General features: G+C 40.4%; 1 protein-coding gene and 1 pseudogene across 1 annotated transcript; both read left to right on the top strand.

Moving 5' to 3' along the window:
- The first annotated feature begins 6,218 nt into the window (after positions 1-6,218).
- On the top strand, positions 6,219-6,802 carry LOC131409014 (RNA polymerase II subunit A C-terminal domain phosphatase SSU72 like protein 3-like; annotated as a pseudogene).
- An 8,321-nt stretch (positions 6,803-15,123) lies between these two features.
- On the top strand, positions 15,124-16,089 carry LOC131409013 (olfactory receptor 52B4-like). The gene has a single exon (XM_058546228.1). It carries the CDS (start codon positions 15,124-15,126, stop codon positions 16,087-16,089), a length of 966 nt encoding a protein of 321 aa, XP_058402211.1.
- The last annotated feature ends 2,735 nt before the right edge of the window (positions 16,090-18,824 follow it).

The following is an 18,824-nucleotide window of genomic DNA, read 5'->3' as shown; positions in this document are numbered from 1 at the left end:
AACTGAAATGGCAAACAGAAGTACAAGGAAAAAGAAACAATGGAAATTTAGAACAACTAGAAAACAAAAGATAACATGGCAGTATTAAGTCTTCACGTATCAATAATCACTCTAAATGTAACTGGATTTAATTCAGCAATCAAAAGACACAGAGTGACTGGATGGATTAAAAAACAAGACCCAGCAATATGCTACCTCCAGGAGACCCATCTCAGCTGTAAGGACAAACATAGGCTCAGAGTGCAGGGGTGGAAGATGATACTCCAGCAAATACTAACCAAAGAAAGTAAGTGTAGCCATACTTATATTAGACAAAACAGACATCAAGACAAAAAAGATAACAAGAGACAAAGATGGCCTTATATAATGATAAAAGAAACATTCCAACAAGAAGACATAACACTTATTAATATATATGCACCAACCAAACACAGGAGCACCAACGTGTATAAAGCAACTATTAACAGACCTAAAGGGAGAAATTGACAGCAACACAATAATAGTAGGAGACATTAACACCCCGCTTATGTCAATGGACAGATCACCCAGATAGAAAGTCAAGAGGGAAACAGTGGCCTTAAATGAAACACTAGACTAGATGGACTTTATAGATATATATAGGACATTCCATCCAAAAACAGCAGAATACACATCCTTCTCAAGTTCACATGGAGTGTTCTCAAAGATAGACTATACTTTGGGAAACAAAGCAAGCTTCAATAAAGTTAAGAAAATTGAAATCATATCAGGCAGCTTTTCTGACCACAATGCTATGAAACTAGAAATCAAATACAAGAAACAAGCCAGAAAAGTCATAAATAGGTGGAGACTAAACAACATGCTACTGAACAACTATTGGATCAATGAAGAAATCAAAAGAGAAATCAAAAAATATCTAGAGACAAATAAAAATGAAAACACAACATACCAAAACTTCTGGGATGCAACAAAAGCAGTACTAAAAGGGCAGTTTATAGTAATACAAGCCTACTTTAAAAAGAAAAGGGCCTTCCCTGTGGCCTAGTGGTTAAGTTCAGCGCACTATGCTTTGGTGGCTTAGGTTAGGTTCCTGGGTGCAGACCTACACCACTCACCTGTTAGTGGCCATGATGTGACAGTGGTTCACATACAAAATGAGGAAGATTGGCAACAAATGTTAGTTCAGGGAGAATCTTCATCAGTAAAAAAAAAAAAAAAAAAAAAAAACAGGACGATTGGCAACAGATGATAGCTCTGGCCAAATCTTCCTCAGGAAAAAAAAAGAAAAAGAAAAAGAAAAATCTCAAATAAAAAATCTTACACTCTACCTAAAAGAATTAGAAAAGCAAGAGCAAACAAAGTCCAAAGTCAGTAGAAGGAAGGAAATAATTTAAAAAATCAGAGAAGAAATAAACAAAATAGAGACTTAAAAAACAATAGAAAGGATCAAAAAAAATAAGAGCTAGTTCTTTGACAAGGTAAATAAAATTGGCAAACCCTTAGTTAGACTCATGAAGAAGAAAAGAGAGAAGACTCAAATAAATAAAATCAGAACTGAAAGAGGAGAAATTACAATGGACACCACAGAAATACAAAAGATTATAAGAGAATACCATGAAAAGCTATTCACCAGCAAATAAGGTAACCTAGAAGAAATAGATAAATTCTTAAATCGTATATCCTCCCAAAACTGAATCAAGAAGTAATAGAGAATCCGAATAGACCAATCACAGTAAACAGATTGAAACAGTAATCAAAAACCTCCCAAAAGACAAAAGTCCAAGATCAGATGGCCCCTCCGAATTCTACCAAACATTCAAAGAAGATTTAATATCTTCTTTCTCAAACTCTTCCAAAAAATACAGGATGAGTACAGGATGCTTCCTAATTCATTTTATGAGTCCAACACCAGACAAGGTGTTGGACCAGCACCTGATACCAAAGCCAGACAAGGACAACACAAAAAGGGAAAATTATAGGCCAATATTGCTGATGAATACAGATGCAAAAATCCTCAACAAAGTATTAGCCAATAAAATACAACAATACATTAAACAGATCATCCACCATAATCAAGTTGGATTTATTCCAGGAATGCAGGGATAGTTCAATATCCACAAATCAATCAATGTGATACACCACATTAATTAAGTGAAAATTAAAAACCACATGATCATCTCAATAGATGCAGAGAAAGCATTTGACAAGATCCAAAATTCGGTCATGACAAAAACACTAAATAAAATTGATATCGAAGGAAAGTACTGCAACATAATAAGGCCATATATGACAAACCTACAGCCAACATCATACTCGATGGTGAAAAACTGAAAGCTATTCTTTGGAGAACAGGAACAAGACAAGGATGACCACTCTTGCCACTCTTATTCAACATAGTACTGGAAGTTTTAGCCAGAGCTATTAGGCATGAAAAAGTAATAAACAGGATCAAAATTGGAAAGGAAGAAGTGAAATTCTTATTATTTGCAGATGACATGATTCTGTGTATAGAAAACCCTAAAGAATCCAACAAAACCTATTTGAAATATTAGTGAAAACAGTAAAGTTGCATGGTACATAATCAACATACAAAAGTCAGTTGCATTCCTATGCACAAAAAATGAACTAGCAAAAAGAGAAATTAAGAATATAATCCCAGGGCCGGCCCCGTGGCTTAGCGATTAAGTGCATGCGCTCCGCTGCTGGCGGCCCGGGTTCGGATCTCGGGCGCGCACCGATGTACCACTTCTCCAGCCATGCTGAGGCCACGTCCCACATACAGCAACTAGAAGGATGTGTAACTATGACATAAACTATCTACTGGGGCTTTGGGGGAAAAAATAAATAAAATTATTAAAAAAGAAATAAAAAAAATTAAAAAAAAAGAATATAATCCCAGGGCTGGCCCGGTGGCTTAGCAGTTAAGTGCGTGCGCTCAGCTGCTGGTGGCCCAGGTTCGGATCCCAGGCACGCACCAATGCACTGCTTCTCCGGCCGTGCTGGGGCCACTTCCCACATACAGCAACTAGAAGGATGTGCAGCTACGACATACAGCTATCTACTGGGGCTTTGGGGGAAAAAATAAATAAATAAATAAAATTAAAAAAGAATATAATCCCCCTTACAAACACAACAAAAAGAATAAATACCTAGAAATAAATTTAACCAATGTGGTGAAAGACCTATACATTGAAAACTATGAGATGTTATTGAAAGAAATCAAAGAAGACATAAAGAAATGGAAAGATATTCCATGCTCATGGATTAGAAGAGTAAACATAGTTAAATGTCCATATTACCTAAGGCAATCTACAGATTCAATGCAATCGCAATCAGAATCCCAATGACATTCTTCACAGAAATAGAAGAAAGAATCCTAAAATTTATATTGAACAAAAAAAACACCCTGAATAGCTAAAGCAATCCTGAGAAAAAAAGAACAAAGTTGGAGGTATCACAATCCTTGAATTCAAAACATACTACAAAGCTATAGTAATCAAAACAGCATGGTACTGGCAGAAAAGCAGACATACAGATCAATGGAACAGACTTGAGAGCCCAGAAATAAAACCACACATCTATAGACAAAGGAGCCAAGAACGTACAATGAAGGAAGGAAAGTCTCTTCAATAAATGGTGTTGGGAAAACTGGACAGCCACATGCAAAAGAATTAATGTAGACCATTATCTTATACCATGCACAAAAATTAACTCAAAATGGACTTGACTGTAAGACCTGACCATAAAATTCCCAGAAGAAAACATAGGCAAGACACTCTCTGTCATTGGTCTTTGCCGTATCTTTTTAAATACCATGTCTATCAGGCAAGAGAAACAAAAGAAAAAATAAATAAATGGGACTACATCACACTAAAAAGCTTCTTCACAGCAAAGGAAACCACCAACATAGTGAAAAGACAACACACCAAATGAGAGAAAATATTTGCAAATCATATATACCCAACAAGGGGTTAATTTCCAAAATATATAAAGAACTTGTATAACTCAACAAAAAAAAAACATGAACAACCAAATCAAAAAATGGACAGAGGCTTTGAATAGACATTTTTCCAAAGAAGATATGGAGATGGCCAACAGGCACATGGAAATGTGTTCAACATCACTAATTATTAGGGAAATGCACATCAAAATTACAATGAGATATCACCTCATGCCTGTCACAATGGCTATAATTAACAAGACAAGAAATAAGTGTTGGAGAGTGTAGGTGAACATAAGAGAGGCCATCTTGTTATGCCAAATGACTCCAGCCCCTCCTCTGTGTGACTACTCACTGCTATGCATGTACTCTAAAATAATTCACATGCTGTCCTGATTTATGTACTCTGCTTATGTATGTACTCCCCTATAGCTTGATAAATTAAAGTTTGTTCTATGAGTCTCTCTCCAGGAACAGGCTGACCACAGATGGCAAACATACCTATAAGATATTCATCATCACTGACAAAAGGAACAATGAAAGACACTGGAGTCCGTCACGCCGGAAGGCCAAGATTTCTAAACACTCTCCTTACTGCCTATTTTCCCTTTATAACTGCCTCAAGACTTTGTGGTTCTTGAAGATTATTTTTTTTGAGACATTAGTCTGCCACCTACCCTATTATGCCGGCTAATCGAATCAAAGCTTCCTTTGTTGATTCTTAACTCATTGTGATTGATTGGCTCAGATCATGGCAAGCAGAGCGAGCCTATTGCTCAGTAACAAGAAGATGTGGAGAAAAGGGAAGCCTCATACACTGCTGGTGGGAATGCAAACTGGTGGAGCCACTATGGAAAACAGTATGGAGATTTCTCAACAAATTAAAAATCGGGGCCAGCCCCGTGGCCTAGTGGTTAAGTTCAGCATGCTCCACTTCAGCAGCCTGGGTTCTTGGGTTCGGATCCTGGGCACAGACCTACACCACTCATAAGCCATGCTATGGCAGTGACCCACATACAAAGTAGAGGAATATTGGCACAGATGTTAGCTCAGGACTAATCTTCCTCAAGCAAAAAAAAGAGGAATATTGGCTGCAAATGTTAGCTCAGGACAAATCTTCCTCAGCAAAAAAATAAATAAATAAATAGAAATAGAAATACCATATGATCCAGCTATTCCACTTCTGGGTATTTACCCAAAACCATGAAATCAGTAAGTCAAAAAGATGTATGCACCCTTATATTCATTGAAGCATTATTCACAATAGCCAAGACATGTCCCAAGTGCCCATCAAGGGATGAATGGATAAAGAAGATGTGGTATATATATATACAATGGAATACTATTCAGCCATAAAAAAGACAAAATTGTGCCATTTGCAGCAACATGGATGGACCTTGAAGGTATTATGCTAAGTGAAATAAGTCTGGCAGAGAAAGACAAATACCCTATGATTTCACTCATATGTGGAAGATAAACACACAGATGAGGAGAACAGATTGGTGGTTACCAGAAGGGAAGGAGGTAGAGGGAGAACCAAAAGGGTAAAGGGGCACATATGTATGGTGACAAATAAAAACTATACTATTGGTGGTGAACACAATGCAGACTACACAGAAACTGAAATATAATGCACACTGAAATTTACACAATGTTGTTAGCCAATGTGATCTCAATAAAATTATTTTTAAAAAAATAGTACCCGGGGCCAGCATGGTGGCATAGTGGTTGGGTCTGTCCATTCTGCTGCTGCTGCCTGTGTTCAAGGCTTCAGATCTCTAGTGTGGACCTAGACACCGCTCATCAAGCCATGCTGTGGCAGCATTCCATATACAAAGTGGAGGAATATTGGCACAGATGTTAGCTCAGGGACAATCTTCCTCAAGCAAAAAGAAGAAGATTGGCAACAGATGTTAGCTCAGGGCCAATCTTCCTCACCAAAAAAAAAAAAGTAACCCCATAAAAAGTGAACCAATAGAACTAACTCAAGGTTTCAAAATGCTCCCACAGAGTAGCAGCACTTTTGTCAAGAATCAGAGGTTTAGGTAATTTGATCACCTAACTGGTCTCATGATTAGATTAGGTTCTCTGGTGGGAGTCCACTATAATAATCCAATCAATCAAGACTTCCCAGAAGTCTCCTCCCGCTCTGAGAAATTGACTCAATGTAAACTCGGCTCCTGTTCTTTGACACTTTACTAGTTGGAAGAGCTGTAGCCACTGGTGGTTCACTTGGCTTCAGAGTCCCTGCAGCCACTGAAGCACACAAGTCTCACTGAAGTCCCAAGTAGCCACCATCATGTCCTCCTCCCCACTCAGGGTGGCTGTGGTGTGTATGAGCAACATGAACAGGAGCATGGAAGCCCACAGCATCCTCAGGAAAAAAGGCTTTAGGGTCCGATGTTTCCGAACTGGATCTCACGTGAGGCTCCCAGGATCGGCGCCCAATCTTCCCGTGGTTTATGATTTCTCAACCACATATAAACAGATGTACAACAACCTTCTCATGAGAGACAAACAACTCTATGCCAGGAATGGAATCTTACACATCCTGGGAACAAATAAAAGCATCAAGCCCCGCCAGAAAGATTTCAAAAGTTTAGCGATACCTTCGACGTCATCTTTACCTGTGGGGAGAGCGTCTATGACCGAGTGGTGGAAGACCTGTGTGCCAGAGAGCAGGAGACCTTCCAGCCCGTGCACGTGATCAATGTGGACATCCAAGACACCCTGGAGGACGCCACCCTTGGAGCCCTGCTCATCTGTGAGCTCTGCCAGTGCCTCCAGCAGGCGGACGACATGGAGGACAGTCTGGGTAAGCTGCTGCTGGCAGTGGAGGAGAAAAGAGGAAAGAGCTTTCTTCACACAGTCTGCTTCTGCTGAAGAGCTGGGCTGATTTTGACTCCTTGGTCAGGAAGAACATTTGCATGGAGTTTTTGACTAGTCTATATTTTCTGTGAGAAGTGTCTTTAAAGCCCTTTCCACTAAATCCTGTTTGTTTGATTTTTAGGTGTGCCACCAGCGAAGAGCTGTGAACAAGAAGAGCATTTTATATTAAATGAGGACAGGGACTTCTAATAGTCATGAAAACACTCCAAATGTGGGGGACATTGTTCTAGGTACTTTACCAGGAGTATGTAATTCAGTGCTCACATCGTGCTGGAAGGAAGTTACTGCCATGACTGCATTTTGCGGATGAGCAAACCAAAGCTTATATTGGAGTGCTGGATAAGTGATTAGTTGGAGGATATTCAGTAAGTAAAGTAATAGGCCATCCCTTTTTTTTGAGCCTTTTTTCTGAAGACTCTAGGGGAAAATTAATTACCTTGCTTTTTTCTAGCTTCTAGAAACCACTCACATTCCTTGGCTCATGGCTGCCTTCTTCCATCTTCAAAGTCAGCCATGGTGGGTTTAGTCCTTCCACATTACATCGTTCTGATCTCTTCTTCTGCCTCCCTCTCTCATAGTCAAGGACCTTTGTAATTACATTGGACCCACCCAGATAATTCAGGTTGATCTCCCCATTTCAAGGTCGTTGGATTAGGAAACTTAATTCCATCTGTACACTTTAATTTTAAAGTATACTGCTTGCAATGTCTTAGGGGGTTGCCTCTGGAAATATAATAGAATGAAACAATTAGAGGTCACTAGGAAAGTAAGCACGGATGCCTCTTCATTGGCATAAATTTGGGGGAGCTCCTTGGATTTCATTAATCACACAATAAAGTAGTGTATTGATATTAGAAGAATAGGTATCACTTTTTAAAACTATTTCCTTTTGCTCATTTTGAGTGGTAGGTTAATTATAAGGATTTTTTCTAACGAAAAAGGAGTATATTGCATTTTTACTCGTAGATGGCTTTACTTATTGACTGCATCTACTTTTCAAATGCTGACTTCAAAACCTGAGTATGAAAATGAATTTTATATTATTGCTAAGAACTTGGAATTATAAATAAGGAGAAACATCCCTGAGTGAAAAGAAATATATGAAATAATTTAACTTTGATAATAAGTATGTTTTTCCTGTTTGAGGGCTGATCTTCAAACTCTTAAGCCACATTCTTTTAAGCTTTATCAGTTAAACTGAACAAATAATTCTTTCTATAATAGTTCCTATATTTAAAATATTCATGAGTTTACCTAATTGGATTACTTGGGAATAAATCAAGGGATCTCCATAGGACACAAAGTGAGTTTTTTCTTGATTGTCTTTTCCAGAGGCATGATATCTCCCACTTTGGTGTTTTTTCTGTTGACGGTGCCACAGATGTACTTCTGGGGCCAGAGGCTCAGAAATATGCAGGTTAACATCCCATTGGGGAACTTCATCATTTCTTTGAATCAACGGATGGCATGGAGACACAATTTTTATGGTTTCTCAAGGGCTAGTTTTGCAGATTGAACTTCTAGACACCCTAACCACGTTAGTCAGCTGGATAACACATCTCTGTATTGGCTCTCCACCAGGCTCCTTTACTCCTCTTGTCTCATCTCGTGATCCTTGGGATTGTAATTGCAAAAAACAGGGACTTCCATAAGTACTACAATGCCCTCCTCAGGTTGCTCCCAACACCGTCTCAAGGTGCCAAAAGACACTATGTTCACTGTGCTGCAGGCTGTGTTCAGCACAGTGCAGGGGAGGGGAGTCCCTTCTCCCAAATGCTGTGTCTGTAGCCCCACATCATTAAGGTAATGCTCCAAAATCTCACCAGAAGAGTAGTCTTCTGCCTTCACTTATCTTTGTTTCTTTGGAATGGGGCTGGGGATCAGATGCCCCTTAGTCCTTTTCCTTTCTCTTTCTTTCCTTTATGCTCCAGGTGCTCACACTGAAACTTTAACCATCTCCCTTCCCTTGGGCTTATCAACTCTTCAAAAATATACACTAATATTGCATGAGACTAGGGGAAGAACTAGCTCCTAAGTCCAGCAGAGGTATTCAAAATCTCTGAATCCCAATTTAGGTTTTTGTGCCTATAAATATAATATTTCTTCATGGCTGCTTTTAAATTTAAAGATTCTGTCACATAATGACCTTTAAGGAAGTCTATCATACCTCAGAACCATTCTCCTTAAGCAAGAAGTGATAAATGCAATTTATGAACTGACCTCATACATCAATGCCTCTGTTTTCTTTTTCTCTCTACTTCCCATCTCCCTCCTTCAATATTTTTTTCACATGGCTGTCAAAATGTGTTTTGAAATAAAGATGTGATCATATTATGTATTGCTTCCAAATCTTCAATTCCTGCCTTTAGGATATATTCTAAAAACTCTTCTCAAAGGTGGTTAATGCCCATCACAACCTGTTTCTTCCCTCTAATGTATTGATCCTCAAATCCACAAGCTGGATACATTCATTCATTCAGCAAATGTTTATTGAGCTCCCAGCATGTGGTAGGCACTGTTCTCTGCACTGGAGATTCAGCAGGGAATAGAGTAGGCTAACCCCTGCCCTCATGGAAATGACGTGGCAGCTTTTTGGCCCCAGGGATAGGGGTGTGACTGAACCTATATTCTTGAAGGACAAGTTAATGACCACAGGTATCCCCGCTCCCAAGTCTGCCTGCTTCCACATAAACGTCTACGATGGGTATTTGGGTTTTCCTGCAAGCTGAAATTAAGATGACTATATTCCCCAATTTCTAAGCGGCTCTCCCGGGGGGCTAAGCAGAGCTCATTGTCTATCCCTTCTATGGAGCCCGGCATTGTCTTGCAAACCAGTCTTTCTGCCTGTACCCAGATCAGTGCACTGATGACAAGGTAACAGGCAGGCCTTTCTGGTGGGTCTACTTCATCTTTGCACATACTTTTGCTGTAGAAACATGATAAAATTCTGGTCCACAAATGTTTATGGTGCAGGATCGTTTTTAAAAGTATGGACCTTGTTCTCATCTGTAACAGGTATGATATTTTTAGACATCAAAATCCTGAGGTGAAAAAAGTATTTTTATTTTCCAGAACCATTATATAGCTAATATTTATTAAATGATTTTTATGGGTTAACCACTTTGTATGTATTAACTTTTAATCCTACAGCCATCTTCTGCAGTACAGTAGTCCCCCCTTATCTGTGGGGAATATGTTCCAAGACCCCCAGTGGATGCCTGAAATCACGGATAGTACCAAACCCTATACGTATTATATTTTTTCCTAGCCAACGGGTTAACAGGCAGGTAGTGTATACAGAGTGGATACACTGGACAAAGAGATGATTCACATCCTGGGTGGGAGGGAATGGGACAGTGTGAGATTTTATCACTCTGCTCAGAACGGCACGGAATTTTTTTTTTTTTTAATTTTTTGTTTATTGCAGTAACATTGGTTTATAACATTGTAAAAATTTCAGGTGTACATCATTGTACTTCTATTTCTGCATAGATTACATCACGTTCACCACCAAAATACTAATTACAACCCATCACCACACACATGTACCGAATTATCCCTTTCACCCTCCTCCCTCCCCCCTTCCCCTCTGGTAACCACCAATCCAATCTCTGACGGCACGGAATTTAAAACATATATTTTTTATTTCTGGAATTTTCTATTTAATATCTTTGGACGTCAATTGACTACAGGTAACTGAAACTGTGGAAAGAGAAACTGCGGATAAGGGGGGACTAGTGCAGGGTCTGTTATCCTAGTTTCCACATTGGGAAACTGAAGCAGAGAAAGATCATGTAACGGACCTTGAGCAGTTGACCTCAGAAACTGTGTGCTTAGACACTAGGCTAAACATAGTTCATGTTATACATAGTTTTTATACTCAGGTCTTTTTCTACCTAATGTCAAAAGCTTAAACTAGTCATTTTTGAGTAATGGAATCCTGTCAATTCAAGAGTTTCCCAGTCAGTTCAGGGTGCATCCCCTCCTCCTTTCTCTCCAGGGCTGATTCTAGCTCCAGGGCCTGTGTGTGGCACCAGGGCACAAGTGTGGAGGAAGTCACTCATGACACGGACATCTGCACTTTGGTGGAGTTCAGGGTGGCTTCTGACCACCAGCGTCAACGCTTGCTGATATCCGTGAAATAGACCTTGTAGATTCTAGTCCTCAGATTCTTGGTCTCCCACCTGACACTGCAACATCCTTGTTCTGACCATGAGGCTTCTCCAGCTCCTTCTATTTCAGCTCCTCTGCCTCCCTGTCGTTGGCTTGGAAACCTTTTACACGATTTTTTTTTTGAAAAGTTCATTTTATTGCAGTAAAACACTTGCCATGAGATCTACCCTCTTAAAAGCTGTTTCAGTGTGCAGTACAGTGTTGATTGTTATTTCTGGGTGCCGTGTGCACAGCAGGTGTCCACAGCTCACTCGTCTCCCATCACTGACGTTTTCCACCAGTTGATGAGCTTTTCCGTACATGACAGTTGGTGCCCCTCCGGGTCTGAAGAAGCCTCATTCATGTGGTCGTGTCACATGCTCAGAGCTGTTTCTCTGGGGTTTAGCTTCGCAAGGTTTTCACATACTGGCTTCAGCCAATAGGTCAAGAGTCCACTGGTCACATGACAATTATGGCTGTTGATTTATGCCTGTTGACAATGAGAAGAGAGAGGTGGGCTTACCTTTACAAGAAAGTGCAATGCATTTCTGAGCATTTATGGGTCTTTTTGAAAATATTAAAAATGGATCTTAGAATTTTTAGGAAATATAAAATTCAACAAATATCACCTATTTTGAATGAAATGCAGTGCACCAAAGAGAATTCTATCTGAGATTGTCACCACAATAGGCTTCTCACAGATCTGATCACTTCTGGAATCTGCACCTGCTTCTGTCCTGATAGCTGCTCATTGGGCTCCCTGAGCCTTGAGTCTGAAATGAACAAATGGGCTAATTCTATCCACAAAGACATGGATGGATAAGTAAAAAGCATTAATTTCATATAATTATTTAGTTAATTAATGAAAAGCGAGTAAGATTTTCAGAAGAGCACAAAGTATGGAGGACTAGCCAGGATAATACACCTGTATGTTTTTATATCAAAATACACATTTTTTTTTTGAAGGTGGAATTCCTTTCTTCTTCTGTCTTTGTTATCTGATTTTTAAAAATAATGTACAAGATGGGGCCTGCCCAGTGGTGTAGTGGTTAAGTTTGCTCTGTCCACTTCAGCAGCTGGGAGTTCACAGGTTTGGATCCCAGGCACAGACCCACACACCACTTATCAAGCCATGCTGTGGCAGCATCGTGTATAAAGTAGAGGAAGATGGGCATGGATGATAGCACAGGAACAGTCTTCCTCAGCAAAAAGAGGATTGCCAACGGATGTTACCTCAGGGCCAATCTTCCTCATAAAAAATAAATTAAAAAAATAATGTACAAGATTACTTTTAAAATCAGTGAGAATATAAAGCTATTACCAAGTTGAAAAAAGTTCAACATATATAGTCAGGATGAGTAAAATCTGGAAAAAAATTACTTATAAAAGAATATAAAGGGCAGGAGAATTTTTTTTCCTAGCAACCATAAACGTGGATTTTTGGAGACTAAGCACTAAACAGAATTACACGGTAGGCAGGCAAATGAGATAAAAATGTGTCACAAATGTCAAGAATCATGTGTGTTCTACATATTGTGTGTGGAATTAAAACTCATTATTTATGACCCCAAAATATGAATCTTATGACCACTCCAGAGAAGAATATAACTGCAACATCCTCCTTTACATGAAGAACAAAAATTTGAAAATCATCTTTACATACTAATTGCATGCACTGATGTTGAAGATTGAAAATAACTTTAATAATCAGTAGTTTCATTCAATATTTAGGCCAGTGTAAGTATTAAAACAGGCCTGCAGCAAGGCTGGATTAGCTGGGAGAGGTTTTTGTAGTGAAGCATCATAAATATGAACATTCAGTGTGGGATGGAGATCAGAGCATGTGGGGAGAAGCAGGAGAGAAAATAGTCAGGAGAAGGCTAGGGAGGTGGGGAAATGGACTGAGGGTGTGGGATCCAGGCCATTTGGGAAGAAGGTGAGGCTGGTGGAGACAACTGTGTCCCTGGGGCCCTGATGTAAGTGCTTCCCTCAAGGGGTCTCATGAAAGAGAATAAACAGCCCAACTGCCTGGCCCCCAACAAGCTGAATTTCATCTCCAATTTCACGTCTGTTCCTGAAGACTCGGCAAATACTGGTGAGTGAATTAGACATCTGCAAGGGAGGGGGGGATTCCAGGATCAAGATAAGGACTGAGCTGGCTGTTATGTCCCAGACAGGCCAGAGAGTATAGGACTCTTGGAGGCTATTGATATATGTGGACAAAGAATGATAAAGACCAGAGGTACCAATCTGGTTGGTTATAGTAGAAGTGGAGCATAAGGTCTGGGAAGGGAGGTTAAGAGTCACAGTTTAAAGGTAGCTGAGATTAAAGACGTCTAGTAAAGAAAGAGAAGTAATCCTATATATGACAAATGTCCTAAGAATTATACTGGACGTGAGAAAACAGAAAATATATTGACTTAGACTGCAGAACCCTCTTGGAAAATATGAGCGAGCCCTGAGAAGGGCAAGGATCTGTGCTGCGCTTCCCAAAGCGGAGTGTGGGAAGCAGACCAGGCCATCTCAGGCAGCTGTGAGAACTATGGGGGAGGAGAATTGAGAGGGGCATTTAGGATGAACTTGTGTTGGACCAAAGTCACTCTAACTTGGTCAAGAAGCCAATAAAACAGGCAAATCATCAACCTCTGAGCTCCCTGGCTTCTCTCTCTGGCTCCAATTAGTGAAATTTCCTCTGCTACTTCCTTTCCCAAAACACATGGCCATCATCAGCATCCATAACCTGCCCTCCTCTCCAGCCCTGACTTTGTTGATTGTGTCTTCAATGGCCTCTTCCTTCTTGTCATTTTTCTCCTTTCCTTTCCCAGCCAGGTCTGTGGGGCACACATCAGCCCTCACATCCCTCCGGTGCCATCCCACTGATTTTCCTGCAGGAGGTCAGCTGCCCTCACTGGACAGAACTTTCTCACAGAGCAGCCCTTGCTCTATAGGAGACAGCGCCCTGACCTCCGCCAGCTCACCGGCCTCCTTCGATGGGTGACTCTGATGGCAGAACACTTTCTCCCAGCACTTGGAGGATGGTAATTGGAGCTGATGTTCCGCCCCAGAAAGGAAAATCAAGGGCACCAAGAGGGTGGCTGGAGTGAAGAAGTAATGTTAATGAACAAAAGATATAACTTAGCTATTATATATAATATCTCAGATATTTTTAAATACCCCTTCATTAGAGAGAATTAACATTTGCCTCCAATTCTTCAACCTATCTGCTTACAAATTTGGATTTCTCTCAAGCCATAAGGCCATGGGACTCAGGCAAATTCCCATTTTTTTCTATATCCCAAGTTTGTAATATGGTGCCTTAAGAATAATTACTCCTTCCAGGATGACTGAGTTAATGAGTGAATAAATGTACACTAAGCACTAAATGATGAAATTCCATGTGCAGAAAAATCTTCTGAGTATCATACATATCCCCTACCAGCAATAATGCCTGATTTTCCAATTTTAGTCATTTCTAAACTTAGTTCCTTAAGGCATGAACGTGAGCAGTGCCTCACCTCAGGCACACAGACCCTGTCAATGTTACCTCTTAAAGGTCTCTTGAATCTCTTCACAAGGAAGCAAATTGTATGCAATCAAGTCAGAGAGATTTCAAATCTCATTTCCAACAATTAGGCAAAATATGGCTGTACAACCACTTGCCTTGCTTTCTTCAGTATTCCCAATGCACAGCCACCTGGAGCTGAGCAAACACTGGTTCATGAACATGCTATACTTTGATTTGTATACCCGTGTTTTCTTCTGTAGCTTCCCCCTCTTTTCATTCTCCTCGTGTAATGAAACACCCATCCCATGGTCAAGTTCAAGTTTAGGTACAAGACACGTCTTTTTACAGCCTTCCCAGATACATGTAATGATTTCCTTTGTATATTCACAATCCTCTGTTTGTAGGAGAAATACATACAATAATGGTTTATTTTATTAGCTGGAGATATGTATTTCTTTTAATTAGACTATAACTCATTGAGGTAGAGAACATATCCTATTAACTTTTTACGTTTCTTATTATTTGCATGTTCAAAGAAGATGGAGAGTGTGACATATGCCAAAAGTTCCTTGTGACTTCACAAAGAATATTAAGGAAAATCTGTATTGTCATCTCTGCCTGTGAATAAGAGATGATGTCTCTGGTGGTTTCTCCAGATATGACTACCATAAACCACACTGGTGTTAGCCACACAGTCTTCCACATGCTGGGCATCCCGGGCCTTGAGGACCAGCACATGTGGATATCCATCCCCTTCTTCATTTCCTATGTCATCGCCCTGCTTGGGAACAGCCTGCTCATCTTCATCATCCTCACAAAGAGCAGCCTCCATGAACCCATGTACCTCTTCGTCTGCATGCTGGCTGGAACAGACATTGTCCTTTCCACATGCACAGTACCTCAGGCCTTGGCCATCTTCTGGTTCCATGCTGGGGAGATTTCCCTGAATCGCTGTATCACTCAGTTCTTCATCATCCACTGCACTTTCATCTCTGAGTTTGGGATCTTGTTGGTGATGGCGTGTGACCGCTACATTGCCATATGCTACCCACTGAGATACACCACTATTCTTACACATGCACTGATTGGGAAAATTGGTGTTATCATCTTTCTGAGAAGTTATTGTACAATTTTCCACATAATATTTCTTTTGAAAAGATTGACTTTCTGCCAAAATAACATCATTCCACATACCTTTTGTGAACACATTGGTTTGGCCAAATATGCTTGTGATGACATTCGAGTGAACATCTGGTATGGACTTTTTGTCATAGTGTCAACAATTGTCTTAGATGTCTTGTTAATTTTTGTTTCCTATGTGCTGATTCTCTGTGCTGTCTTCCACATGCCTTCCCAAGACGCTCGCCACAAAGCTCTCAACACATGTGGCTCCCATGTCTGCATCATCATCCTCTTTTATGGGCCTGCAATCTTCACAACACTTACTCAGAGGTTTGGACGCTACATTCCACCTCATGTCCACATCTTTTTGGCTAATATCTGCATTCTGGTTCCACCTATGCTGAATCCCATCATTTATGGGATCAAGACCAAGCAAATTCGAGAGCAGGTGGCCCACATGTTGTTTGCAGAGCAGAAATGGACAGCTTGTAACTATTGTTAATAACACTGTAATGTATATTTGAAATTTGCTAAGAGATTTGATCTTAAGTATTCTCACCACATAGCCACAGGTTGCAACTATGAAAGGTGATGATATGTTAATTATCTTGATTATGGTGATCATTTCAAAATATATTCATATATCAAAACATCACTTCAGGGTCAGCCCAGCGGTGTAGTGGTTAAGTTCACACGCTCTGCCTCGGCGACCCGGGGTTCACAGATGTGGACCCCAGACGCAGACCTACACAGCCCTCATCAAGCCATGCTGTGGTGGCACCCCACATACAAAAAAATAGAGGAAGATTGGAACAGATATTAGCAGAGGGACGGTCTTCCTCAAGCAAAAAGAGGAGGATAGGCAACAGATGTTAGCTCAGGGCCAATCTTCCTCACCAAAAAAAAAAGAAAAATCACATTATACACCTTATATATACACAATTTTTGTCAATTATACCTCAATAAAGTAGAAAAAAAGGAACTCACCTGAAATACAACCAGTAGATTAGTTAATAATTTGGTATGTACTCTTCCATACTTTTAACTATGTATCTTTGTGTATCCATGTAAAATAATTAATATGTATATGAACATATTCATAAATATGGACAGACACATACATAATTGTGAATTTAGAAAAAGTGCAATGATATTAATCGTGGCAGTTTGTCATGTGCCATCACCTAAACTGTCCATGACTTACAACAGTAAGTTGTGAAAGGGCCATATGGGTCAGTGTTAATCCCTGAAACGGGAAGGGGGATTGTTTGGAGAATACTGATCATGAACACTGGAGGTGGGGTTCCTATTTTTGACCAAGAATAATCCTTCTGGTATGACTTTGACTCTTGGGCAGCGCAAAAGGGGAATTCATGGTGCTCTAGGGAGCTACCTTATTGTAGCCAGCTCCTGAATGGTAGAACCACAACATGAATCTTTCCCAGTTCCATTTATAGCAGCATGTTATACTGGAAGGTAGAATAGGGTCTGTGCTAGACACAGGGAATGTGACCAGGAACCATTGCATGAGCCCAAGGCAAGACCATTACCTTTGAAATGATGGACATAATTGTGCCCGGGAGAGACATTCCATAGAGATGTAGTCAAAAGAACTCCCTGAAAGCCTCTTTGTATGACACAAAAATGCAGGACAAGCATGGAAATGGGTGTGAGCTCATGGTGAGGTTGCCATCCTGAGTAACAGCAAGTAAAAAAGTTTGCTTTAAGAAATTGTCCCACGTGTGTATTCCCCCTTCACCCGCTCTAGGTTTTTGACTCCATATTGTAGCCTGCGTGGTGCTCACAAAACCCCAGTGTCCTCCCACCTGCCTCCCTCCTCAACTTGCTTAGAAGCAACACTAACCACTCCCACCACCACAGGGTATTGAATAGTTACTTGTATAAATACATTCAAGTCATTTTTTTAGGAAGACTCTTAGGATTAAAACATATTAGGCATGTGTTTTTCAATAAACACATCCTAAACAAATAAAACTAAAAGTTTGTAAATAAAAGGAGTGACTCAGGGCCCGCCCTATGGCCTAGTGGTTGAGTTCGGCCCACTCTGCTTCAGCAGCCTGAGTTCACAGGTTTGGATCCCGGGCGTGGCCCTACACCACTCATGAGCCATGCTGTGGTGGCGTCCCACATACAAGATAGAGGAATATTGGCACAGATGTTAGCTCAGGGCTAATCTTCCTCAAGCTAAAAAAGAGGAAGTTTGACAATGAATGTTAGCTTAGAGCGAATCTTCCTCAGCAAAAAAAAAAAAAAAAGAATGACTCAACAAACATTAATTTATGCCTAGTATAATTACAAGGACTAAGCTGAGGCCTGGGGATATAGAAATAAATATCATAGTCCCCTCTCACATAAAGTCCATAAACTAGAGTAGAAAAATTAAACAATCAAAATGCATTGTGATAAACTATGTAGAAAGTATTGTAGAATAATGTAGGACAGTCACTTCACCCAGCTAGGAGTGAAAGCACTCTTCCTATAGGAGCTGATTCCTGTGCTGGAGGATGACAAGCAGCAAGAGTGAGCCAGGTCAAGGGCTGGGGAAGAGGAAGTGGCCAGTCTGAGAAGGGCAAAGTGAGGAGAGGAGTGTATGGAAGAGGAGAGGCAAAGGATGGTCCCTATGAGATAGGCAGGGGGAGAACCAGGAAAGGCCTTAGATATGAAGGAGCTCAGGACAAGCCATCTCCGAATATGCCACTTTGGAATATTGAAAAACAGCAGATGCAAGAAGGGCTCTCTGACCTACCCTTTTCTACCTAAAAACAGGCCATACAATTTCCTAGAAGAAAGGTGCCCTCCATGTGCCAGAAGGAGAAGAACATCCTTATCCCCAGAGACTGGGAATCAACTCTGAAACGGAACTGTACAAACAAACTTACTGAAATAACCCTCATCTTCCACTAGTTCCTGCCTCTCCGCCCCATATATCTCCTTGTCACTTCCCCACAATTTACTGTCCTTAGCCCAAACTGCTTTGTCTCGTCATTTCCTCACAAATTTATCATTTCTTTGTTGAAAAGGTATAAAAGTTTTTCCTCTGGTCACTTATTCAGGTCTTCATTCTCTTCTTGAGGTCTCCATGGGCATGTAAAAATTTAATAAATCTTGCTTTTCTGTCTGCTTAACCTGTCTCAAGTCAGTTTAATTCTGAGGCCGAGCCAGAGACCCTCACAGGGTAGAGGAGAATTTTCCCTCCCCTGCAGATTCCACACTAGA

The sequence above is a fragment of the Diceros bicornis genome, chromosome 7 (genome assembly GCF_020826845.1).
Source record: "Diceros bicornis minor isolate mBicDic1 chromosome 7, mDicBic1.mat.cur, whole genome shotgun sequence".
Classification (NCBI taxonomy): Eukaryota; Metazoa; Chordata; class Mammalia; order Perissodactyla; family Rhinocerotidae; genus Diceros; species Diceros bicornis.
The sequence above is the reverse complement of the archived record's forward strand: the minus strand, read 5'-3'. Positions and strand labels throughout refer to the sequence as shown.